We start from the raw sequence: 25549 nt of genomic DNA on the forward strand, positions 1-25549 counted from the left end.
CAGTGTTTATTTGCCTTTTATTTTCAACAGAGCATTTACATGACAACGTAAACCCACAAATGAATGCTTAACAATTTTAAAATATCCATGTTTACAAATGTAAAAGTAAATCTCAAATAAAACAAGCTCATTTGATTCTACTCTCGTCTGTGACTATTTTCAAAGTAGTGTTTGACTCTGGTCTATTAATAAGTGATAAGATCTGTGTCTCTTACTCCTGTAGCTTATTGAAGGACATTTACATCCAAAATATCCTTTTTCAGTTGGAATACCCTGAATGCATGAAAATATGTCCAATCTAGTATTTATACATCGCAACAATTAGATTTTATAGATTTGAAGACAGATGAAATAGTGCATCAATAAACCTGTCCACATTGAGCCTCACCAAAGAAAGACAGACAAAGACAATGTCCCCCGTTTGGCAAGCGGCTTGTTGGCAGGGGAGGGGTGGCCGGTGAGGAGGAAGCGGGCCGAGCTCACTTCAGGTGCACTTGTTCATGCACATCAGCAGCTCCATCCTCATGGCGATGCGGGTGTGCCAGCCCAGTGGCAGCAGGCGGATGAAGCGCGCCACGATGGGAGGACGCAGCAGGTTCTGCACTGTGGAGGATCGGTCAGCGTTCCCGTAGAAAACCTGAGAACATGAGAACATTATACAGGATCTATTCACTCTTAATGGTTCCTGAATCATCAAAAAAGAACTAAACCAAATCTAATCTGATGCTTCTGTTTACCTAGACAAGAACAACCTGAAACCACATGTCTCTTCATGTGGATCGTGTTAGTGTCCAATTTATTGATTTTATTACATATAATATTGAACATTTGGGCCTCCATACAAAATACCATTGAAGACAATTATTTCTGAGTTAAAAAAAAACAGTTTTTCAATGAATGCTTACTGGGATAATGTAAATAAGAATACACTGTCTATTTCAAATATATCGATCAACAGTTTAATTGTTCTGTGAGGTTTTGTTATGATCAAAGCTGATGAGACAGATAGAGAGTATTTGTTTTTCTGCGGTTTAGTGGACCAATCAAATATTCTGTGATTCCTCATTCCCGCTGTCTGAATATAAAGTGGCTTGTTAAAATGGTGCCTCTGCATGTGGAGGTTCAGTTGTGAACCGCAAAGACTCAGCAGCAGCAGCAGTGTTGTCGTGTTATTCAATAGTGAAGCAAGCTTTTATGGGAGAATGGCTGTGATTGGTGGTTGACTGATTGGACTAATACCAGCTGACTGTCAGCTCATTACAGGGTAGGACATCTGTGTCCTGCATGAACTAATGCAAAGCTTCATTTTACCGCCTGCCAGAATAAGGATTGTATCTGCTTTTGTTGTACGAAAAAAATACGTAATTCTTAACAGGCTACTATTTTATGTATTTACCCGGTTGTTTCCCGTCTGGTCTTTGTAATAGATCCAGTTCAGAGTGTCCACAGTGCGATACTGGATGCTGTATTTAGTAATCCACTCATCGGCATCGCAGCGGCCCTGGGTGAGGATACCAGACACCACCCCCACCTTCTTCAGATCAATCTGGATCCACTGGTACTGGTCATTGAACTTGGACAGCCACGCACACCTGACAGAAATGTCACGTATTACACTCACAATAAGGGCTGCTTACGAGTGTGTCATGTGAAGTGGAGGTGACAGGCGGCTCACCCAAAGCCTTGGTTGTTCAGGCGGGCCTTGTCGGGGATCCAGGAGGAGTACCAGCCGGTGTACTGGTCCTGACTGGAGCAGCTGATCTGGTCTAATGTTACAGATCCAGATTCAAATCCCAGAGGTCTGTGGTAGGGGCATTCTGTGGAGGGTTCAAATACAAATATGGATCAACACATGAAACTCTTTTGATGACCACCTGATTTCATGACCGAGCCCGTCTCGAGTGACATAGCTGACAGTAAAAAGTGATACTGTGAGGTTTGTGTGATAAGGCAGGCAGACATTCTCTGATGTGTGCTGCTTCTACCAGCATCAAGCTATTAGCTACAGGATACGCTCTACTTTGGGCTCACTAATCTGCTCATCACATTCCTGCACTGGTAATAAGATTGTCTAAGGCATTTGAAATTCCAGGCCTCTTCCTCCCAGTTGAGCATCTCTTAATCTCAACCTGTTCTGATCTACATGTGAAACAGATCCAAACCTTTTTAACCTGAAGCAGAGAATAAGAAAAATGTTGGGATCACAGTCGGAGGCGATTGTGCATCGCTGAATAGATGAAGAGTCCAGTTTGGGCTGAGTTCACACGGCCAGCCGCCATCATCTTTGTGATCCATCACACCATCTGGAGCTTCGTGTGTGCCCACAGACACATACGCACACGTAAAGACACAACAGGATACACGGATGCCTACTATAAATCTATACACGTCATTGTCCTTCGCCTCATTTGACTCCCATTATCACAAAGAAAAACTTGGTTAATTAAGGACATTCAACGTCACGTGAGTGTGACTAACAGGAGGATTATTATAGTATCCAGGTCAGGTGCCACAGGTGGAGTCCTCACCTGGCATGCAGTTCAGTGGTTGCCCCTGAGGTGGCGGTGGCAGTAATGCCTGCGGCACAGGTGGGATGACCTGGGGGGTGAATGTGGATGAGTCAGCAGACTCACAGTCACAGGTGCAGGCCTTGACGTTGCTCGTCCATGTCTCGATCACTTGCTGCTCCTCCTCCTGCAGCTCCTCCTCCTGGACAACCGCCTCCTCCTGAAGGACACACAGTTAACACACTCAGACCTGCTCTCACACTCGGGTACGATGGCATTTTAGAATCATTTCAGGTGGTTTATTAATGGGCTCCTACCTCCTGTGAGTGAACGGCTCTCGGGGCTGCTCCACATCAACAGATGCATGAAATTTAGAAGCAGATGGTGACATGAACTGTGAGAAGCTCGAGCCAAACTTTAGACAAAATTAGCTGGAAGGAACTCCAATGTCCCACTTTGATAAATAAATGCATTTGTCAGGGTTGCGGTTCAAGTTTGACAAATATGTGTTATTAGTCTGCATGATTTGTGTTAACAATCCTGGTCTAGTGGTAAAAAAAACTATAGTAGTGCATAAAAACAATCCTTAACACTTAATTGTTCATTCATCACTATTAAAAAGCCTCCTTATAGAAAATATGTTAAATTCCTAATTTCATTTCAGCAAAAATATGTATTTACTTAATAGGATAAATTCACTCAGAACAGTAATTGTATGTTTTCTTAAAGGTTCAGTATATCATTGAATATTATCCGTCACGCAAGTGCACAGTGACTTACCCTGAGATATGAGCAGGAGGAGCAGCACAGCGGCACGAGCAGTAACCTCCATCTTCGTCATCATCTATGTTGGAATGTAGTTTGTGTGATACCCAACACTGGTGGATAGGATTACTGTAATCCACAGGCCTGTGATGACCTTATCTAATACTCTTTATTAGCCCTCAGACACCTCCCTTAGGCTGCTACATTGTACTGCACCTGTGTTGAACACCATCACCTCATATAGGACAGACTGATATTCACTCTGGTCCTGCATCATTCACACAAGCAGGGAAATCCCACAAGGAACCTGGTGAGTGAAACAGTCGATCAAAATGCTACATAAGAAGTGGGACCGCATCTGTCCCCAGGGCAGAGTCTAACTTCTACCCAATAAGATAATAATGATAGTAAAACGTTATTTATATAGCACTTTTCAAAAAGTTTACAAAAGGCTTCACAAACATAGAAACACATAATATTACATACACAAAGACATAAGAAATATAGGTAAATGCCATGTTATCAAAATACGTCTTTAAACCAGATTTAGAAGAGGACAACAGGGTAACTTATGTGATTCCCAGCAGTTTTTCCATGGTCGTGAAGCCCTTACTGAAAAAGCTCCACTACCCTCAGTTTCCCGCTCTACCCTGGGAACCAAGAGCAACAGTTGATCTGCAGATCTGAGATCACAAGCAGGTATGTACGGTATTAGAAGGTCAGTTAGAGGGGGCAATGCAGCTAAGAGATTTAAAAACTAGCAATAAAATCAATTCCGAGCGTGACAGTTAGCCAGAGCAATGAGACCAGAACAGGGGGGATGGGTTCAAACTTGAATGTTTTTGTAAGAAGTCTGGCTGCGGTATTTTGAACAGATGCAACTCAAACAGGATTAATATACATATTAAGTTTGGTTTTGATTCTGGACTCTGTTTTCCTGACTTAAGTTTTGTATTATCTTATATATTACTGATGATTTGTTGACAGCCTTTTACTTTACCTCTGTAGATCTTACAGCTACTGAAGGCCTACATTTCCTTCAGGATCAATAAAGTACCTACATATCTACAAAAAAAAAAAAATTATTATGCCTTATTTCAAATTTATTCATTTAGTCACTTTATTTGCAAAAACATACAGAATATGTAGACGATCAGCCATGAAAGAAGCAATACAGTCAAATGTTACAGGTTACAGTGCAAGATCAATCAAACTACATATCTGCAAATCAAAATGATATTGTCAGTGAAATAAATTAAGAAGAAATCATCAAAACATTGTAGAAATATTCAAACATAATGAATAATAACAGATCAATAACTTTAATCCAGGGTCATAGTTAATAACTCTTCACATTAAAACAGTTGCAGATGCCCTTTCTACTTTTGCTTATCTCTCCGTGTACAAATCCAATTCAATCAAACTTTTATTATCTTTATTTATTTCCTTCAGCCCTTATTCAAACCATCAGCTGCTGCTCATGACGTTTGAGGCTTGATTGACGTTTAAACCGGCCAATCACACCCGGGATGGCGAGTTAAAGCGTCGAAAGGGGCGGGATAATCCGGAACCCTGTGAGCCAATGAACAGCAACACGAGCGCGTGTCTGTCCAATCAGGTGTTTGAAGCCTGGTGCTGGTTCGGGTGGTGGCTCATATCTTCAGAGAGGAATACTGTGTTGTTATTCAAGGTAAGTACTTTTTTTACTTTGTTTCATCTTTTACTCTGATACCTGTGTACATGCACGGTGCCATGCTGGGTTCTACCCACCCTGGTCGCTAGCTGCAGAGGCCAAAGCTCAGCGCTGAATAACGGTGTAAGCGGACTTCAGTGTTCATACCGGTGAAGACGAGGTGATTCTGTCATTTTGAATTGTTGGTTAAAACGTGTTGTTTTGAACGGAGCTAGAAGTGACAACGTGCTTCCTGTTTTCTCTGCTCAACCGTTCTAAAGGCGGATTTTTCAAACCTGAGGTAAAACGGTTCTTTATCCTTAACACATGACAACACATGACACATCTGAACGATTACCTCTATGGTACTAATATTAGAGTTATTATTATTAATATTTTTCACATTCATCTTAAACCTGTGTGGTCAGTACAACAGGCCTGGAGTTAATCCTCCCTTCATTACGGTTATTTTTTAGTTCAGAGACCCGTTGATTCAACCGTGACAGGTGTCTTTACTATTATAAGTGTTTATTTCCTCCAACACGTTTAAATCCATGAGGGCCGGTTTTAGGACAGAAACTCCACTTTGTATCGTGTAATACAAATCAACAACACCACACATATTTATATATACATGATATACTAATACGACTAATATTTTCCCTTGAACACATGTAAATAACCTGCATCTGTGACTTTGTATGTTTTATGTTATCTTCTGTTTACCTTTTGGCTGTGATTTTCATACAAGCCACTGCTAGTTGTTCCATACCCGGATAACGTTTATTATATTATATTATATTTTTCTATTTTGTGATGATGTTTAATTTAATGTACTAAACTTAAATAAACAGCCTCCAGTTTCTATGAAAAGCTGAAGATTTTAAGCCTCATGAAGGAGGATAGGCAGCAGGTCTGCTGTATTGGATCTCATTACACTACATACCTTACATACATGTACCTAATAAACTGATAACTGAGTGTATATAGAGTATATAGAATTGGTCTCACTAGAGCACATTACTCCAGCAAGGCCCAACAGACGCCTTCAATTCAATCTGCACCAAATTTCACACACTCACATATCAGTTGCCAAAGTGTGCCAGATTTATTTCACCAGGATCCATAAAGTATTCCCTGGGGAAATGGTGAAAATGTAGAGAAACTTCCTATCTACCAGATTTCCCTGAACCATATACCACACATATTTGCTCACAACAAACAGAACAGATAAAAATGGACAGGGAGTGAAAGTATGACCTTTATAGGATAATAACTTAAGTCATTTCCAGACATGGATTGACCCTATTATGTCAATCAGTAGTATTCTTTCTTTGGTTTGCCTTAACTTGTCAGAATCTACTTGACTTCTAAAGCCCGCGTCTGGCGTCACATTAATAAGTTGTTGGCTGTTCTCTTCTGAATGCTTTTTGAATCTTTGTGTGGATATTTAAAACCACCCACTCCTTCCCCTCGTCTCTCATAATGGTTCACGGCTCCTCTGTTGTTTTTTGCTTCTCCCCATGTCTTCGTTCCAGATGCAGTTCATGCTTCTGTTCAGTCGACAGGGCAAGCTCAGGCTTCAGAAATGGTACGTGCCTTTGTCTGATAAGGAGAAAAAGAAGATCACCAGAGAGTTGGTGCAGACCATCCTGGCTCGAAAGCCCAAAATGTGCAGCTTCCTAGAGTGGAGAGACCTGAAGATTGTATACAAGAGGTGCGTAGAAATTTGACTTGAAGTGTTTTCTGGTTGAATGGTCACAGAACAGAGTTTTTCACACTTACTTGGGCAAGTCATAGACCTGCCATTCAAGGACTGTGAAGAGTGTGTCACCAAAGAACATGAAGGCATCATGTACAATAAGTAAAAAATATAATTTTTTCACAATATAGTTGTTTTGCAGTGGACAGGTAAACAAACCCTGAGTCACAAGCACAGCATCCGAGGTGACTTTGCACTATTGCTCAACCGGACACATGTTTGTTTAACCGTTGAATGTGAAGAGTTTAAAGTTATTACTTTGCCCTTTTTATTCTTATTTAATGAAAACAGTTCAATTGACTCATTTTATACAATTAAGACACAAAAGTGCGAATAGAGATGCTGCCTTTGGATATAGTTTCACTGCAGTGGTCTGAATAGGTCTTTTCATTTTGATAGTTTAGTGAAGCTCCAAGCTTTGTGATTGGTCACACGTTAGAAGAGAACTGTCCCCATTGTTCTGTGATAGAAATGATAAATGCTTTTACTGAAGGTGAATTAAGAGAAGTCAAAGAGCATGTATTGTTTGAGAACGTGTTTCCATAAGGGATCAGACATCATGATTGTATGTACATGTCGAGGGCCACAGGGAAGTCCTTTTTCATTGTTGTATTTTATTTTATTTTAACTTTAGTGAGTAGAAATTGAAATAATAAATAGTCATGTAATACAAGGCCGACACCGGAGCTAAACGAGCCTCAGAGCACCCAATGGAAATTAGTTTTGAAACAGTAAAGACTATAACTGTTGCTGCGATTTAATATTTAGACTGTTTATGGTGTAAAGTTACACGATATGAAATATAAAAGAAAAATGCGTTTAGGAAACATGAGATCTCGAGCGCACAGTTAGGCAAGAGTGAAGCAACTTTAACGTTTCAACATACAGCCTGTCACCATGTTGAAACAGAGCACACACAGATGTATTATCCTTCATGAAAACATACAGCAGGTCTCTGGCTGCAAGCAACTTCTACTTTTTAAAATAACTGATCAATCTTTTCTTTCTGAAATGTCAGAATATAGGGGGAAATGCCTGTAATAATTTCCCACAGCTCAAGTTGCATTTAGATTTATTTTTTTATCCGTCCAATATGCAAATATATAAAATGTACTATCAAATATGCAAAAAAAACATGCTATATGGACAGAGACATAGACAGAGTTTCTATCTACAGTATCTACAGAGTATATCAGAGCTATGTATGCTTTTGTTCTGAAAGGTTTGACCCTGTAACAGTCTGATGCGAATGCTTGCTAGTTCACTTTGTGTGTCAGCTTCAGTACAACTGCTGTTTCATAGACAATTAAACAACTGACTTCATTGTTTCATGAGCTTGGCTGTGCCTTGCAGTAGCTTGTACAAACGGCTCACAAGGACGGAGTGGACCATGAAACAAAGAATTCAAATAGCTGGCCATAAAGTTCCATCTTTGCAGAGTTTGACTCTCGCTCCTTTATGCCCGTCTTTCTAAAAAATCTTCTGCTGGGTCCACTGTGGCCTCCTGACCTGCTGCTTGTGAAGGATCAACTGACCGGCTCCTTTATTAGCCAATCATCACATGCTTAAAAAATCCTTAGGGATTAAAAAGGGATCAAGAACCATAGCAGAATGAGGCTTAACTGATACAGCCCTCTGTATCTGGCTTTTTAAATTATACCCAGTGCACAGTAAGCATCAGTCAGTCCTTACTAATAACAACAGCGTTGCTCTTTCAGCACTTTTAGTGAGCTGGGAGACAGTATATTTATCAGTCGGGGAGCCTATGATAAAAATGCATGAAGTCAGCTCCTCTTATTCTCACTTTGTCAGGTTAATGCCAGGAGTTTGAAAGGTGCTTTTTTAATGCTGTTATTTTGTTTCTATTTGTTTGCCAGATTTAAGTGTCACGTTGTTCTGTTACAGATACGCCAGTTTGTACTTCTGCTGTGCCATCGAGGACCAGGACAATGAGCTCATCACACTGGAGATCATCCACAGATATGTGGAGCTGCTTGATAAATACTTTGGCAGTGTGCGTTCCTCTTATTAATTTATATGTCGTGTATTCACACAATGTGTCATCATATGTTTGCCATCTATTGAATGTAGACTATGGTCCTAAATTCCATTCATTATGGTCTGGATTTAGCTTGTCGAAACATGCAGAAATCCAATGTTTATATTGATTTGTAGTTTTGATCCACAGGTTTGTGAGTTGGACATAATTTTCAACTTTGAGAAGGCCTACTTCATTCTCGATGAATTCTTGTTGGGTGGGGAGGCTCAGGAGACGTCGAAGAAGAATGTATTAAAGGCCATTGAGCAGGCTGACCTGCTGCAGGAGGTAAGACATGAAAATGAGAGTCATGATGATGAATAAGGATTTCACACTAATGACTTTCTCCAATTAAATTAGTAATCTGCCCTCACTCGTCATTATGACTGTTCTGATATGTGAGATTCTCCAGATCAGACTAAGGAAGAATTGAGGGATGAGTCACTGTCAGAGTTTATTTTACACGAGTAAAGATCTGCTACCTCAATTTTAACCAAAAACATGTTTTTGTGATGTTTAAAATTTTTGTGTAGAAGTTTTTCCTCTCAGGATTTGTATGCAATCAATTAATAGGTGGATGAGCCTGCACACACTCTGGGTGCTCTTTACTGTTCCTCTTTGCTCTTAAAACCCTTTAAATATTTATAAGACACGCTCTGTCTGCAAACAATTTATAAATGACCAAATGTCCATCATACAGCACAGTCGGCACTTGAATTATCGAAGTAGGAGTTTCTGTATATCACATAATTAAAGTAAAACAGGGTTGAAAATGTTGTGTGTAGCTTCTTGTCTTCGCTCCCTTTTTATGAAGTGGAGGAGGTCAGTTGAGATTCTTTCATACACTTTTACTTTCACTGTTGGATTCCTGATCACCACTCCTATCCTTACCTCCATCTGAACCGGAGCTGCATCAGTGTGGTGCTGTGTGTTCTGAAGTCCTGTTAGACATTTTATTTCTTGTGATTTTTCATCCCATGGACTTCACCGTGCTTGTTTCTCCTCCACTTAGTTTGCTTGATCTTGATCCTGATTTCAGCTCACATATTTCTGTCTTTACTATTGTGATTTGCAGAATATAGACTTTCAGATGCGTCTGTTTGCAGGTACAGTTCGTTAGAACCCCAGTGACCCTGGCTGTAGTGGTAGACCAGTAACATTAGATTCACCATAGATTCACCAACACAATCCTAAAACCAGGAGTAAACAATGTACCAGCAACAGCAGTATTACAAGTGTTACGAGCACCACATAGATATTGCAGTTGCTGGTATGTGTTTTTCTGCTTTATAATAACCTCATCCCTGATGTCTTTGTGTAGACTAGACACTAACCGATATAACTCCTGCAACAGCATAACTACATGAGATATCTCCTCAAGTAACATCACTAAATTTCTTTCTAAAATGTGTTATTACTAATTGAGAGATATAAATGAATAACTGTACACAGGCTGTTTCGATAAGACAACTAAAACAAACAGTAACACAAAAATGTCTCAAATGAAATCTGACACAGTCTTTTCATCCCTGTGTGATGGGAGATGTGAGGGGAGCTCAGGTTGCAGCCCAGAAACAAAGCCTCATTGTCTGCATGGCTGGGACCACACAGACGCTCCCAGTCCACATTAGCATTTCATATAGACTGAGCACAATTAACAAGTAGCAAAACCACAGCGTCACTGCAATTAGGATTCTGACCATTAGCATGATCAGCAGAAACACAGCTCACAACCACAGCTGTGTTTCTACACTTCACAATGACGTCGCACATTCAGACTCACATATTCTTACTCTGTTAATCAGAAATATTACATATGTTACAGTAAAGAGCTATTAACTTGAATCAGGATTTGTTTCCTTTCTAGAGAGTGCACAACTATCAAAATGATTTCATAGCATTAGCTACTGAAGGCATCTTTTAATGTTAACTGTGTTTTACATAGTTGTCTAGTATCGACCCAATCAGTGTCAGCAGGCTAATGGGTTCCGCTGGACTTGTTTTTCGGAACGTCGAGTCAGTTAGGGATCCAGAAGGCCAGCGCTAATGAGTTCTGGGAAGCGAAACCAGGCCACCGCTGACAGCCCATCAACGTTTAGTGGAGAAAAGTGATGTGAACTGTAGATAACGGCCTACATTGGATTTCTGGGGGAACGTTTTTGACAACAATCCCACAGATTTAGCTTAGAATGACAAAAATATGTACCTGAGGACGTTTGAAAATAAGTGTATTGAAATAGGAACATTATGGAAGGAAAATATTTAAATACTGATACAGAAATCATGGAAACCACAAATATTAACCAGAAATATTAACCGGACAATATTTGGGTTACGCTCTAGTGACAAACACAAAATGACATCTCCATTAGTTAAGATTTTCACTTTTCAATAATCATCAACATATCTGAAACGCTGTCAGTTTGACTGAACATTCTTATGGCTAAGCATAGACATATTGTCTCCCTGTCATTGATATTTGATATAAGATCTATCATCATTTACTGCATCATGGTATAGGTGACATGTAGCTATGAACAAGACACAACAAATTATTTTACTCATGTTTATGTGGGAGTTAAAAGTGGCCTAAATGAATGAAATGAAAGTGAAGTCAAGTAGCATTAGAAAAGCTAAACATTAGGTGTGAGAAAGGGGCTGTCAGGCTACGTCCATAATCCTCAAGGACAAACTGTGAAGCTGCTCACTGATTTACAGTCAGCAGGACCATCAAGTACATTCACTATAGAGAACACGCCGCGCAGCAATGACTAATGGTAAGTTCTGAATGTAGCCACTTTCTTTTTAAGTGTGTGACGTGAAGAGATTTTGAAAATAATTTGATTCATATTCTCAGTTTGGAACAAGTGGGGTCAGAACCTGCAGAGAGCCTGTCCAGGTTTACCCCAGATAGGCGGAGAAAACGACTCTGATTGGCTCAATTCTGTATTTGTAGAGCCAGAGTGAAGACTGGGGGAGTTTACCAAATGAGGAGATCTTGTAATGGGCCTAGGGTCCATCCATGTCCAGGCTACTGGTAACTACGAGACTGGTGTTGTCAGTCTGTCGGTCAGCATGGGTTTCTAGTTTTGCGTGCCTTGAACTCTTACCTGCATGAACGTTGACTGTCTCATAACGCTGAGTGACACATACACAACAAAACGCCAGGGTCAAAACAGGCATGAACCTCAACTGAAATGTTTACCACTTGTCTGAACACCCTCAGTTTCACTGACAGGCAGCATCATCAAACATTTGGTGTCACATTAAAAATTTTGAACAGTTTCTTCGATAGTTGTAGCACATGAGAAACTGCAATATTCTTTTATGAATGCAATTTTCTCATACTAAATTGGCATTTGAACTTTAAACTGTAACATGGAAAGTGTTTTTCACAGTGAGAGAGCTATGCTGCCTGTGTGAAGACTAGCCTGTTGTCCTACTAACAGCACTCAATGAAATTGCTCAGATTAATGATGTATGTTGTTTTGAAATGGTATAAAATAATTCCTGAACAAAAACACTAAATTACGTCAGTATTTCACATTTAGTTACTTTACTTTACTAATATTGATTCTGCAGGTTTTTGGTGTCATTTGACCCAAAATGGAAACAATCATTGTCTAATCAACACTAAGATATAATTCTGTACTCAATGTTTTATTTGAACATATCCCATAAAAAGACCATAAACCGACACTTCCAGGTTTGGCTCTGGTTCCCACTCCCAATGGTTTCTACTGGAAGTGGCCACATGGCCACTGTTTGATTTAAGCAAAGCAAATAAAAGCAAAGATTAAAAAAATGAAATTGCCGACTATTTTCAGCTGTGGATAACTACACAGCCGGACTAAGGCAGCAGATCGTGTTTTTCATGCTGAATGAAGGAAAATGTAACTTTTTCGGTTAAGGGTTAACCCCCTCTCCATGGCACAGAGGAATGATCCTGTATATCAGATCTTGTTTACAAAAATTTAAATCTTTCATTGTTGGCTTGGGTCTTTTTAAAGGATTTGTTGACATCAGGATTATCACAAGCCTGAAAACAAAGCAAAAAGTGCCCCTTTTCATTATGGTCATTTTATAATCACGAGATCAGGAGATCAAATTCAAAATGTCCTCTGCTACTTTATCTTCTGCAATTGACATACCTTTAAAATAAGTGGTTTATGATATAATAAGCCAATGCAAAAGTTATTTCCAGTGATTTTAATGAGGAGGACAAAATGATTGTCATCTTTCAGAAAATCTAAACATATAAGTTAGTGGATATAAAAAGTGAAGTGATAAACCAGTGCAGGGGTTGAGCAAGGGCACATATGGAATTAGGTCCTTGTGCTTTTTGGAATTAAGAAGTGCATAGTGCAGTAATTACATGGAAAACATACCACAGGGGATTTGGTGGAAGCTATTTTAATAAGGCTTTAATGAAACATTTCTCTGGAGCTGGTCATTACTTTGGTGCCAGCCGGCTGATCTTCTTTTGGAATAATGATGCCTCTGAAGATTTCCTGCTTAGCTCAACTCTGCGTGAGAGACATCGGAGACAAAATGAGCAGATACGACCAAATGAAGAGGGCACTGTTGTGGTGGTGCAAAGTTAATCTCCTGCTCCCCGACTACACCACATACTGTAGATGTGTCGGTGCTGTAGTTTCCTGTGAGATTTAGACTTTATCCAGCTCGAACAGCGTTGTGCATCATTCTGTTTATTTTTGTCCTCATAAAAATGTTTGCCTCACAGGTGTGATGGTCCCAAAAATGGCCTCTGAGTCCTCTGGTCTTTTCCAGAATTAGGCCCACTGAGGTGATTAATCTGTGTCTGTGGATTTAGGCCGTCTGTGCCTGTAAGAGCCCTATAGTGTCAGTCTTCTTGCTGTGTATATCAGTCTGTCTGTAGCTCAGTTTGTGCTGGTTAAGGCGGTGTTGTGGCTCATGTTCGTGGTTTCTTGTTAATAGTAACTGTCTCTCCATAGCCAACAATATATGTTTGTATCAAACAGTCTTTCTTCATTGTGTTGTTTTTCATGTATGTGTAACATTTCATTGACACTGTCCACACCACCAGATGTGTTATCTGATTACATGTCTGCAGCTTGAATAAGCGACATGTTGACTTTGTGACCATAGTTCAAACAATTATAGAAAAAAATATTAAGCAATACATAAACTGTTTCTACTTCAATACTCAAAATGAAATCTATCTTTCACTAATGTGGACATTTTATTGTTTTTGCTTTATTAGCTTTAGCACTACCATCCATGTGTCTGTAAGGTAAATATGAAGCTGAAGTCAAGGGACAATTAGCATAGCTTAGCATAGCGACTGAAAGCAGGGAGGGACAACTAACTCTGCTCTGTCAGGAGATTTTGAAAAAGGCTCACAATCTAACACGCTGTGTTTTCTTTGATTAATCCTAAAGGGAAATTAAATGTAAAAAACATGTCTCTATTCCTGCCATAGACTGTAAGATGGGTAACATGACTGTTCCCTAAAAGTGAAGCCAATGCACCCTGATCGCCATCTGGTGGCTGGCTGCAGTATAGGTCATAAACCCTCCTTTCTCTCATTGGATGAGACATGCACCAAACTCAAAAGTCTAGTATACAACAAAAACAATTCTCAGGGATGATTTCTGTCAGCTTAGTTTTAATGAGTTATATTTTAGTTATCAGCTATTGTGCCATAAAAATTTGGTGAAACATCATGATTGACAGCTGAGGCTGACTTATGATTGGTTGAGCACATGTGCTCCATTCCCCTGATCTCCATCCCCTGATCACTACTGCGAAGTTTACGGGTCCAAATGTGCATGATGGCAGGGTTTGTATGCACGATATTTTGCCTCATTTCTGGATATAATGTGCAAAATAGTGAGATCTAGCTATGTTTGAAAGAGCCAGACAGTCAGTGAACCAGTTTGAGTAATGGTTTCTCCACATAGCCCCTTGTATAAACACGTCACTTTTACCTTTCAATTCTCATATGGGTTATGCAAGTTAACAAAAAGCCTCACATACTAACACATGATTCCATGTGATGGTTGGTGAGTTTTTTTTTTTTTACCTTTTTACCTGTTCCCTCCTGTTTCTATTCATTATGCTAGCCTAAGCTAACTACCTGTTGGCTCCCTCATCATATTTACTGTACAGACATATACGTGGTGTGTCTCCTCTGATCTAACTCAAAACAAGAGAGCAAATGACAATCTCTCCGAAATTTAAATATATTTAATAGAACTAGAGGTCTTCTTTTTTTTTAAAAAAAGGGGTCCCAGTGAGAGTAGTTTGTTTTTGTCTCCGAGTGGCGCCTCCTGCCTGTTGTACTGTCTCCTGCATGTCCTGTGAATGAAGTGTGTGAATGAGGTGACTGTTTCGCCTCAATGTTCTGGTGTTTTCTAAGCTGTGTGCATTTCTCTCCCTCAGCCCCGTCATGAGTACTTTAATGTGCCTGTGTACTGATTGGCTGCCACCGCTGCTGCTGCTGCCGCCACTGCTGCTGCCACTATCCACCCTGCATGCTGAGCTCCTCAGTGCCTGGCACCTTTCTCTCTGCACTCTGAGCACCTCTCATTGTCATTGGTTTGGGGGGGGTCATAACCTTCACTGTTGCTCCCTCAGTTCACTGTTCAATTCAGTACATGACAGTCATGATACAATGTTGTCACAAAATTTAAAAGTAAGTTTACAGCTACAGTAATTGATGAACACCTTTAGGTCGGATTGGTGGACGAACTAGGAGGTCAATGTCTTTAATCGTTATTATGATATGAACCAGTTATAGTATATATATGTAACGAGTCATAAGTTATGTAGCGATATATTGTTACATGCCTGTCATCGCTCCACTTATTTGTTTCACCAGCAGGGCAGCATGTGCCATCACCACACAAAGTATGCAGTTAAACTAATGATTTGAACTTAAGGTCCACTTGCTAGAATTCAGTTGGATCTCTTTTATCCTTTTTCCTTTTGTGGGTTTTACTGTTTTTAAGATACATTTTATTCAAAAGTGGCAAACAAAACCTTTATTTGAATTAGCTGCTGTTCTTTTAGTTTAAAGAGGATCTGTCTTTGCACTGTTGGATCACAATGACACGTGAATAATATTATATAAAAATAGGGACAATTCATATCCAGTATTTTGTTATGATGGATGGTCTCTACATAACTCTAAGTGGGTTACTACCATTCAGAATAAGTGGGGGAAGTCTGCCCCCTGTTGCACAGGCTGTAGTACAGATGCACAAAATGTTGGTGTTTGATTCTGCACTATACCTTTAGAGTATGTAAATGCTTGAGGGCCACATCACAATTTATTAGCATCTGACTTCTGATGTTATTTAAACACAGATTTAACATTTAAGTCATTATTTTATCAAAGAGGTGTTTTGTTTTACACTTCATATTTTTATTGATTTCCTTATCCGTCCTTTTTTAACGTCTGAATTCACATCCCTTCAGCCCATCCCACGAGTCAATTCTACGTTTGTTTATCTTGTCTTTTTGTTCATATATTCTCACTTCTAATCAGACAGTATGTATTTGGATTTAAGGAGTTGTCCTTGTTGTGATGTTAGGATTTGTTATAGCTTTAAGTATGAAACAGTTTCTTGCTCAGACCGTGGTACAAACACTAGATCGCCTAGTTTTTGAATATTTGTCCAGTAATAAGCTGAGTTGTTATTCTATATCTTTAAATTGATAGACCCTGATTATTTCCTATTTAGATAAATAGAAAAAAGGTCACTCTCAAGGTAAGTTATAATATGAGATTCATACTGAATAAATATTTGCACTTTGCACAGATTAACCAAGGGCTTCATAGGCATTAAAACATAATTCCACTTAGACTGATCCGTCATAATTGCACACTGTCTAAGCACTTAAGATATTTTATATGATCCGTCATTGTTCACCTGTGTCCAACTCATGAAGACAGATTGCATCAATAGACCGCCGTGGTTAATTTGATCAATGTACATGATAGATCATCAATAAATTGTTAAGATTCTTTGTCACGTGCGCACACTGGTGTCTTTCTTTGATGTTAACCTATTGCAGTTTGAGTTGACATCATGTTATAGTTTTTCTGCAATTTTATTCCGTTTTGGAAACAAACTCCGTGCCCTTCCCACTGAATGGTGCTGAGCTCCACTCATGTTTATCCATGTATCAGGTGACAAAAGGACATATCATCTGGGCAAAATCGACCCCAAGCACTAAGTCTATTTGGTAACCAATACAGACTTTATGTTTCAACATCTGGGTTGAGAATTTTACACTGCAAATTAAGTGACACTTCGAAGTCACTGTTTGGAAGTGGGTTGAATTTTTACATCTCCATTATAAAGCATGATTTCTTCCTCACTGCTCTGATGCAAATCTTCTCTTTACTTTGTGCTGAACCTTGTTGTAGGATGCCAAAGTAAGTGCGTCTCTTTCTTTCTGCCAAAAACCACCAGCTTATATAATTTCCTCCAAAAGAATGTCTATATGTTCATGTAGGTACAACATCAATTAAAATAAAAGCAAATATATATCAAATAATTGGTCGATGAATGCAGGCCAGTGGATGACGTGTATTTAACGCCATCTGTCCATCCTCATGTTATGACTAAAACATATTTTTTAAATGTATTAATGACAACATATTGTAGTTTGGAAGTTGAACTAAAGAATTGTGGGTTTCCTAGTAAAAGCCAACCCTTTCATTTATACGTATTTACTTTAATATGCATTTAATTTTACATGTATACATATAAAAGAGTATTGATAAATGCAGCTTTAAAGTTGCCATATGGAATTATTTTGGGCACAACTGGAACAATGTTTTTACACAATTAGGCCTCAAGAATAAAGAGATTACATTTTCTCACAGAAATGCAGAGAAAATAAACAAATTATTACACAAATATAAATAGAGAATTCAGATGGTGAACTGAACTAAAGTTATTGCAAGTAATTGGTTCCTCACTTCAAGCCACTTTAATTTGATTCCGATATTATGAAAATATTTATGATTAATGCAGCTTTAGCTTCATCATCCAACCACATCCCAAACAATAAGCTAAAGTTCAGAGGGATGAGCCACCACTTATATAAATTCATAGTATTTAATTAAATTTGTTTAGATTTATGAAGCTTTAACTGAACCATTATTGATGTTGAGATATTAATGACGTTATATTAGATGAAACATTATATCACAGTGTGTGTGCAGAGTCGAGTTGAACGAAGACCTTGTTGAGATCTGTTATCAGTGTATGTGTTTAGTGCAGCTCACCGAGCGCTTCACTGGAGCTCTGGTTCCTCTCCGTCCACAGGAAGCAGAGACCCCGCGCAGTGTGCTGGAGGAAATCGGTCTGACATAAACATGGCGCATCAACATCTACTTGCTCCACATGCATCCATCTGCCAGCTGCTCTGCTGTATGAAGCCGACGCTGACTCCAATTCACCTTTGAGCTCACACAATCTTGTATTACACACACACGGTGGGCATTGTTTTTCCTTTGGATCTGTTTTCTTTCTTCTCTGAGACAATGTTGCACTATCTCTCCATATCCTCCTGAGTTATTTATTTGGTCAGTGCAATGAGGTGAACTGTGAGCAAAGAAAAACACGGCATCGTTCAGCTTTCCAGTCCAGTCTGAGGAGCTTTCCTGAGTGAACTGCTTAACTTTAATCCCAAAACTGACTTCAGATTCTGCTGAGGCTGAGACAATATTGTAAAGGGAAGTCAAAAGTATTGCATCCACAAAACCAAAGATTTACATTTCATCTCGCCTCACAATGCATTGTGATGACCATGAACTTGATGACAGTTTTAAATGCAACAACTTTGGCATTTGAAATCAAAAGAGTTGATGAAATTTCTACAGTTTACAGACCCTCATCTAATCCCATTTACTGTTGAATGCCTTAATCTCTGATGGACGTCCATTAAATTCCAATGAAATAATCTGTCCCATGACTGCATCTGCATGTTACTGCAATTAAGCAGGTTCTGAGATTATTTTATCAACGTGCAAATACAAGAACCACTGTTTTATTTCTTCATGTTTACACATGTGTTTAGATTTTTTCTAATAGTGCATTTCAGTGACTTAAAATATCTCATTTTGTATTGTAAAGGCTTTATGGCACCAGATTATTTCACTTGTGGCTGTATTTTGTAAATGTTTGGCCAAGAGCTGGTAGAAATAAGCAAGAACACAGTGACATAGCAGTGAAATACAGTATAATGGCCTTTTTAAATTGTCAAGCATATGTGGTACAAAAAAAAGCATCTCAGCTTTGTGGCCACCTGCAGGAGTCCAGAATTGCTTTAGCTCTGTTTTGGTCTCCACCAACTCCTGAGGGAAGCATCTGGATATTTAGAAGCTCTTAAGTCTACAAAGGATGTATTCAGGAAACAGTATTGTAGTTGCTGTTTACCCACATTTTGCAAGACACAGACCCCAATACACAGACACCATTTATGTGTGTAGAATGCAGGAAAAAAATTTCATTTTCGGGAACATAAAATTATATTTTGCTTCCCATTTAATTGTATTCTGCAAATAATAATAGTCAGGCGACTGAGAAGTGCCTGATGCTGCTGGAAGTGAGGTGATCGAGAATGATTAGACATAAACATACAATAAATAAATGTGTGGCTGATTTACCAAAAAAAAAAGCAAAAACAGATTGCTTCACCTTACAACTGATCGCAGGTCTAAACATGTCTGGTGTGTAACACCTTGAAAAATACTCCTCTTAGGCCGTTTCATTGTTTACTCAAAACTGGTTGGGATTTAACATTAAAATTAATTAACTCTGGCCAATGATAGCAACATGTGTCATATTGTACAGCATGTAAAATACCTGTTTACTACTGTGCCTCTGATGAGAAAAGAAAAAGTAGAGTCATGCATCTAATAGCAATAGTCTGATAAACTGTAGCAGAGTTTACTTTATGTACTTAAATACTAGTTTCCAGTCACATGGATTAGAACTTAGATACATAAGATGCCTTGAACACATGACTCTGCAAATCAACTGGAATTATTTGTGTATTTTATTCTCATCTTGAAATGTGTTTACAACTTTAAGAAGCTGATATTGTTGTTTGAAACCAAAAATCTTTTTTTATCTACGCACTTTAGTTTTTTCTTCTTCTTCTTCTTCTGTGTGTCAGTTGTTTTACATGTTGAAACACTGAAATCTTCTCCTCTAATCACTATATACTTCAAATGAGAAGAATTTTCATGTAAAATTGATTGTGTGCGCCGTTTTGTATCTCAGATGTGCGACTGATAGAGTCTGTAAAGTGAGATAAACAGTAGCTACACTCTGAGTGAAGTGCAACCTGTGTGTGACATTACTGGACTTGCAGAGGATATTATATATCGTGTAGTTTATTGTTGCAGTGTCTGAAATGGAAAAAGGAGAACAGTTATGTTTCCTGTCAAGTTCAGCAATAAAGAGGAGTTCGGGGTCAGAGGACTGCGCCGTCACAAACAGCTTGTTTCCTTCAATTCTTCGCAGGTTTTTCACACGGTTAAGGGACAGAACCGCCAACAAGTTGGTGATTAAAGAGTAAATGTGTCCTCGGGTGTTGTGACACATTGACATGTTGAGATACACATGTGCTTTGGTTTAATATGCTTTATGTCTTAGAACACATTCTGTGTACAATCACCAATGTAAAAACAAGGAAACGTGGATTTAAAAATCACAGTCAATAAAGTAAATAGTAAATAAATCTGGAGCCGTTTTCATCGGTGTAAACAGAGTACATTACATCAGCATCTATACGTGTGCATGTGGAGACAATGCATTTGATCTTAACAAATATAGACAGCATGTCCAGTCACCCAAGGACATTCACAAGTATGAAACTAATATAAAAAGTTATATCATATTAGCTTCTGTATTTATTTCTGCGTTACCTGGACGCGTTCACATATTAACGGGTTGTGAAAAAGATTTCAACAAATACGATAAAGAGTTTCATTAACAAATTACCAACCAGACCTTTAAAGCGAGTCAAAAAAACTATTCAGACTTATGTTACCGAGTCGGCTTCTTCACTGTTGCTACTGTAGTGTTGTATTTACCATGTACATTATAAATATGAGGTTCAGGACAAGATCTTTTCTATTTTAAATATATAACGCATAAAACTATTCAGGCCTCTAAAATGTTATCAACATTCAGTTGTATTTCTCATTTTCTTGGAGGACCAACATTAAAATTAATCAATTCACCAGGAGCATAAACTCCGTTGTCGGGGGCTCTTTCTGACCTCAAAGATGTCCTTAAAATGCTTAAGATTGAGGAGCTAGCTCTGGTGCTCTAGCTGTCCTCCTTTAGCATATCCTCAATCTCTTTGTCCCAGTTGTCGTCGTGGCTCTGGTTATCAGCCAACACGTTGTACTCTTTAAGTTCCTCCTGTAACTCTCTTTCCCAGTCTGGGGTCTCATCTAGAAACACAAATAGAAAAAGAAACTTAATTTCAGACTTTCAGGTCCATATCAGTTCAAAAATAGAAAAAACACAATCACACTTTGCAAGTCCACAGAGTTTAAACACATTTAGACTCGTGTTCCTGTTTCCAAAAAAAAGATAAATGGTGTCTAAGTCAAGGCCCTTATGATCACATTTTTTTAGGTAGTTAATCTAAACTTATATTTATATGTACAATTCCTCAGCAAAAGCCACAAGCATGTGACATGCACCTGTCCATCTTGGAGGCTTGAGCTAAGTTCTGAATTCATCATTATTTGTCATCTGGAGTTTTTCAGTCCTGCATTACCATAGATGCACCACAGAAGTTCTGTGTCAAGTGGAGTACAGTAGCTTATAAAAAGTGCTATTTAAAATCATCTGTACACATAGGAAATGTGCGTGCCAACATGGTGGCTTGTGCTTACAGTTTACAAAACTGACCCTGCACATTGTCATCATCACATTAATGATTCCTCCTTGGTTCTATCCATGATGACAACACGGTTTTTTAGAGTTAAATGTAATGTCGCAGTTCACATCATAACTTATGCATACTCTAAGCAGTTGCATTAAACCAGCACTGTAACAATAAACAGTTACATCATGATCCAGTTCAACAGAGGGACTTACCTTGTGTTGTGCTTTGAGTTTCCCGTTTGTCCAGAACCAGCATTTCCATCTCTTTGCGCAAGTCGTCCTTATTTATGTTGCATGAGTCAAAAGCATCACTAACAAATTCAGACACAGGTGGGCTGGTGGAGATCTCCTCTTCATCCTGGCATTACAGAAACAGGAGGAGGTCTGAATGTTACACCGCTTCCAGTCAGGTTACTATTATTTTATTCTATTAACAGATGACTTACCTCACTGGACTTTAGTTTGGTGCTGCAAATGGTTGGAGGAGTTTTCCCTTCATCTACACCTGCAAAAATAATTTTGACATTATCTCTTAAGTAATATTCATGTTCTCTCATGCATTGTTGCAGAGTGATGCATGCAATACATATAAAGTATGAATTCAACTGATTTTAACATTAAAAGTGTGAAAATTGTTGCCTAAATAAGTGCAAAACATTCCTTAGGTTGACTCACTGTTTGATTTACAACATAATGTTTGGCTTTACCTCATCCCCTTTTCAATAAAATTTATTATATCTGGTTTTGTGGCTGAGAACCTATCATTTAAAATTATTGATCTGTGTTTGTCTCACTGACAAGAACCTTCAGATTATAGACAGGCCCTCTACTTTTACATTACACAATAAGATTGTACCCTTTTGACAAGTATCCACGGGACTGCAGGCAGTTTTCTCCACATCTCTCCGTTCCGCCGCCTGTTGTGCTGCTAGAGCTGTGAGCTGAGCCGACTGTTTTATCAAGGACACGCGGTAAAAGTAATTCTTCCAGAAGGCTTCCTCTTTCACCCTAAAAAAAGAACAGGAAGTAGACAATCATCTCTGCGGTTGAATAAAAATATTTTGGTTTTTTTAAATAAACCCACACTTGCACAGGGATGCACATGACGGGAACAGAAAGTTAACATGTGCAGCATGTGAAACATTCTCACTGTTTGGGGACCAGATGGAAGCGCATCCTTCTGAGGAGCTCGTCTTCCTCCAGCATCACCATGGCGACTGGATACATGTGCTCAAAGTCAAAGTGAAACTGAACCCCAGCAGGAGGGTCTCGCAAAAAGTTTCTTTTGTCCTATCAAAAGAAAATGAAGTTACAATTTTCTTGATACTATATAGATGAACAATTTGACTTGGTTTGAATATCAAAACAAATGTCCTATAAGGAATCATACTAACTGCGGAGAGAGATAAAATCTGTTGCTGTACAGTTTCCTCATCATTGAAACCAACCCATGGAGGCACAGCAGCACCTAGGAACAATGAAAACTAGTCTTAGTCACAGTATTCTGATGGGATTGTACTTAAATGTGATGCATTTTTGATCATCGAGCAATTAGGCTACTATTACAGTTTTTTCCTATCGTTTTAGGCAATTTACCTAAACCATGTTCACATTCCCTAAACACTTCACACAGTGAGCATACCAGTAGACCATGTGAACCAAACTGTGGTTACTTGCCCCTATGCTAAGATACAAATGCTGGCAATGACGCCTTCTTCCAAATTTCACGGATACCTGCCCCAGTCAATGTTCACTACCGGCAAAACGCTGTGGAACTACAGCATATTTTACCAATGTGTAGATACTCTGTTCAAAACAGTGAACTTTCTGTTCAAGACCTAACTTATCAGTAATTTAGATCACTGTAGATGGAAAGATGCTGCATTTGGACAGACAAATGAAGTTACATGTTTGAATAAGAAAAAATATTTAGTTTATAGTTTATTTATTTTATTTTACAGTAATTTAGATTTTTTTCCCCCTGTGCACCATAGTTCTTGGTGAATTGGCATGGAATTACTTTTTTTACGTAAAAGCAACACTACATACAATGATCTGTACAAAACACAGAGGATAAGTTTTGCAATGCAAAACACCTGGTGGTCATTTCAGCTAAAGACCTACTCAGCTAAAGACCTACTCAGGTGTTTTACATGTAATTTGTGCCTCGTTGAAAAAGGGCCTTCTTTGGCATTTGCTTTGGACTTCTTTACGTAGTTGGTATAGGAAAATGGATGCAGCAAGAGCAAGAGCAAGAGGCAGAGGCAGAGGAAGAGGCAGAGGCAGAGGAAGAGGAAGAGGTGGAGGTGAAGGTTGTTTCTGGATCATATATTACGTACTTACTGTATGTAATTTGCATTACAAAAACTGAAAATTGTTATTCTCAGTTTCTCATAAAACACTTACAGTATTTACTGTATTTACAATTACAGTAAATTTACCACACTCAATTGTGACATCTTTTGTGGGAGGTAAACCGACATATGAACACTGTCAGCAGATACTTGGCTTGGATTGTCATACTGTAATATTACAAACTTTATTACTGTAGTCCAAAGAAGTGTTTGTCTGTGTTTTTTCTCTTTTTTTCAATGCAACACTACAGGAAATCTATGCCAAACTGGAGGACACAGCAACATTTTATATATGCAATTGGCAATGCTTCAAGATGTTAGTGTTTTTTAGGTCATAATGTTCTGAGAGGAAACATGTGTTAAGTTATGGCAGCATTGTTTGTGGTGTGGTTGTTGTAGTGCATTTTGCACCAAAGGTTAACAGATATGCAGAGGTGTGTGTCTCTAAAGCCCACTGTGTTAAGTGATAGGGAAAAGTGACCATAGTATGGGTACATGACCGAAAACGATAGGAAAAAACTGTAATGAAAGTAGCTCAGGAAAATAACTGAATTAATTATTCAGTGCTTACCAAACTTTTTGGCTTTTTTCTCCTGAACAAACTTTTCTTGTTCTTTCTGGAAATCACCCAAAAGGGTCTGAGGGAAGAACATAATCCATCAAACAGGCCCAAAAAACACGGTGCTCTGAAATCAGTTAAATGACTAGAGTCAAGAGGTATCTACCTTATCAATAATTCCATTTATGTTGCCCTCCTCGACACTCTTCTTCAAAGTTTGTGCTGTTTCAACCACGGACTCGGACAGATTCTTAGAGGCACTGCTGGCAAAGTTATAGATGTAACCTGCAGAAGAAGAACATCTATGACTAGATGTGGCTGCGGCTTCATGGAAGCTACAGGAAGGCGACCAAACACTTTCAACTAGGTCCACCAAAACAACCTCTACTGTTCTGCACCACACTTACCACTGAAGCCCTTTGCTTTCTGTAGAAGTGGATGAGGATCCGCGTGTTTGTCCTCATACTCAGCATCAGCCTTTGGTCTGTCCATCTCGGGACTGCTGTTGTCTTCACTGGCTTCAACAACAGTCTCGCCTTCTTGTTTACCTCGGCCATTTCCCCCCTCTAGTCCTAACCAGTTTCCCCAGTTCTTAAACATACTGTCAATACTTTGCCAATGGAGCTAAAATAAGTTATTCAACGCGCACCGATGATCAATTACTGCGTGTGTGGATGTTCGTAAAGTAAAGTAAAGGTAAAGTTCTCCAAGTGTGGTCGCTGGTGACGTTTCACCACTCACCCATTTCCGCGAATTCGCTAGGTTTGGACCTACTGCCGACCCTTAAGTTAACGGGTTGTCATGGGAACGTGGACTCCCTGGAAGAAGTTAATAGTTAGCGAAATTGTTAATAGTTAGCGAAATGGCGAGAAAAAATAGTCTAAACCCGGAAAGTTTGGTTAAAGTCACAGGTCTGGAGTGAGTCACAGTGAGTTTATTCATCAAAGCGTGAAGCAAAGTGGGTTTTTGAAGGGAAACGTT

General features: G+C 39.0%; 3 protein-coding genes across 6 annotated transcripts; 1 reads left to right on the top strand and 2 right to left on the bottom strand.

Moving 5' to 3' along the window:
* Positions 1-484: 484 nt before the first annotated feature.
* On the bottom strand, positions 485-3339 carry LOC128448552 (retinoschisin-like). The gene is made up of 6 exons (XM_053431250.1): positions 3288-3339; positions 2825-2850; positions 2529-2724; positions 1676-1817; positions 1397-1592; positions 485-637 (listed from the first exon to the last, which is right to left on the bottom strand). Exons 1-6 carry the CDS (start codon positions 3337-3339, stop codon positions 485-487), a joined length of 765 nt encoding a protein of 254 aa, XP_053287225.1.
* A 1519-nt stretch (positions 3340-4858) lies between these two features.
* Positions 4859-22658, top strand: LOC128448416 (AP-1 complex subunit sigma-2). 4 transcript variants are annotated; one of them, XM_053431056.1, is made up of 5 exons: positions 4859-4962; positions 6483-6661; positions 8612-8720; positions 8895-9032; positions 18071-22658. In XM_053431056.1, the coding sequence occupies exons 2-5, from the start codon at positions 6483-6485 to the stop codon at positions 18116-18118; spliced, it is 474 nt and encodes a 157-aa protein (XP_053287031.1). In that variant the 5' UTR covers positions 4859-4962; the 3' UTR covers positions 18119-22658. The 4 variants fall into 4 exon arrangements, with proteins under 4 accessions (XP_053287031.1, XP_053287035.1, XP_053287034.1 ...); XM_053431060.1 differs by lacking the exon at positions 18071-22658 and adding an exon at positions 15171-16765; XM_053431059.1 differs by lacking the exon at positions 4859-4962 and adding an exon at positions 4972-5125.
* LOC128448415 (synapse-associated protein 1) lies at positions 20364-25346 on the bottom strand. The gene is made up of 9 exons (XM_053431055.1): positions 24976-25346; positions 24735-24853; positions 24581-24647; positions 23050-23123; positions 22806-22945; positions 22512-22663; positions 22102-22160; positions 21869-22013; positions 20364-21213 (listed from the first exon to the last, which is right to left on the bottom strand). Exons 1-9 carry the CDS (start codon positions 25166-25168, stop codon positions 21086-21088), a joined length of 1077 nt encoding a protein of 358 aa, XP_053287030.1. The 5' UTR covers positions 25169-25346; the 3' UTR covers positions 20364-21085.
* Between the last annotated feature and the right edge of the window lie 203 nt (positions 25347-25549).

This window comes from Pleuronectes platessa, chromosome 9, assembly GCF_947347685.1.
Source record: "Pleuronectes platessa chromosome 9, fPlePla1.1, whole genome shotgun sequence".
Lineage (NCBI taxonomy): Eukaryota > Metazoa > Chordata > Actinopteri > Pleuronectiformes > Pleuronectidae > Pleuronectes > Pleuronectes platessa.

What these genes read in the sequence shown, in the direction of transcription:
- LOC128448416 (XM_053431056.1), top strand. Translation starts at nt 6,483, where the DNA reads ATGCAGTTCATGCTTCTGTTCAGTCGACAGGGCAAGCTCAGGCTTCAG. An exon ending in CTGAAGATTGTATACAAGAG is followed by an intron (nt 6,662 to 8,611) that starts GTGCGTAGAAAT and finishes GTTCTGTTACAG; the next exon opens with ATACGCCAGTTTGTACTTCT. An exon ending in AGGCTGACCTGCTGCAGGAG is followed by an intron (nt 9,033 to 18,070) that starts GTAAGACATGAA and finishes CTCCGTCCACAG; the next exon opens with GAAGCAGAGACCCCGCGCAG.
- LOC128448552 (XM_053431250.1), bottom strand. Translation starts at nt 3,339, where the DNA reads ATGGAGGTTACTGCTCGTGCCGCTGTGCTGCTCCTCCTGCTCATATCT. An exon ending in CCTCCTGCTCATATCTCAGG is followed by an intron (nt 2,851 to 3,287) that starts GTAAGTCACTGT and finishes GATGTGGAGCAG; the next exon opens with CCCCGAGAGCCGTTCACTCA. An exon ending in GAGCCGTTCACTCACAGGAG is followed by an intron (nt 2,725 to 2,824) that starts GTAGGAGCCCAT and finishes GTCCTTCAGGAG; the next exon opens with GAGGCGGTTGTCCAGGAGGA.
- LOC128448415 (XM_053431055.1), bottom strand. Translation starts at nt 25,168, where the DNA reads ATGTTTAAGAACTGGGGAAACTGGTTAGGACTAGAGGGGGGAAATGGC. An exon ending in CCAAACTAAAGTCCAGTGAG is followed by an intron (nt 22,014 to 22,101) that starts GTAAGTCATCTG and finishes CTGTAATGCCAG; the next exon opens with GATGAAGAGGAGATCTCCAC. An exon ending in AACTCAAAGCACAACACAAG is followed by an intron (nt 21,214 to 21,868) that starts GTAAGTCCCTCT and finishes TTGTGTTTCTAG; the next exon opens with ATGAGACCCCAGACTGGGAA.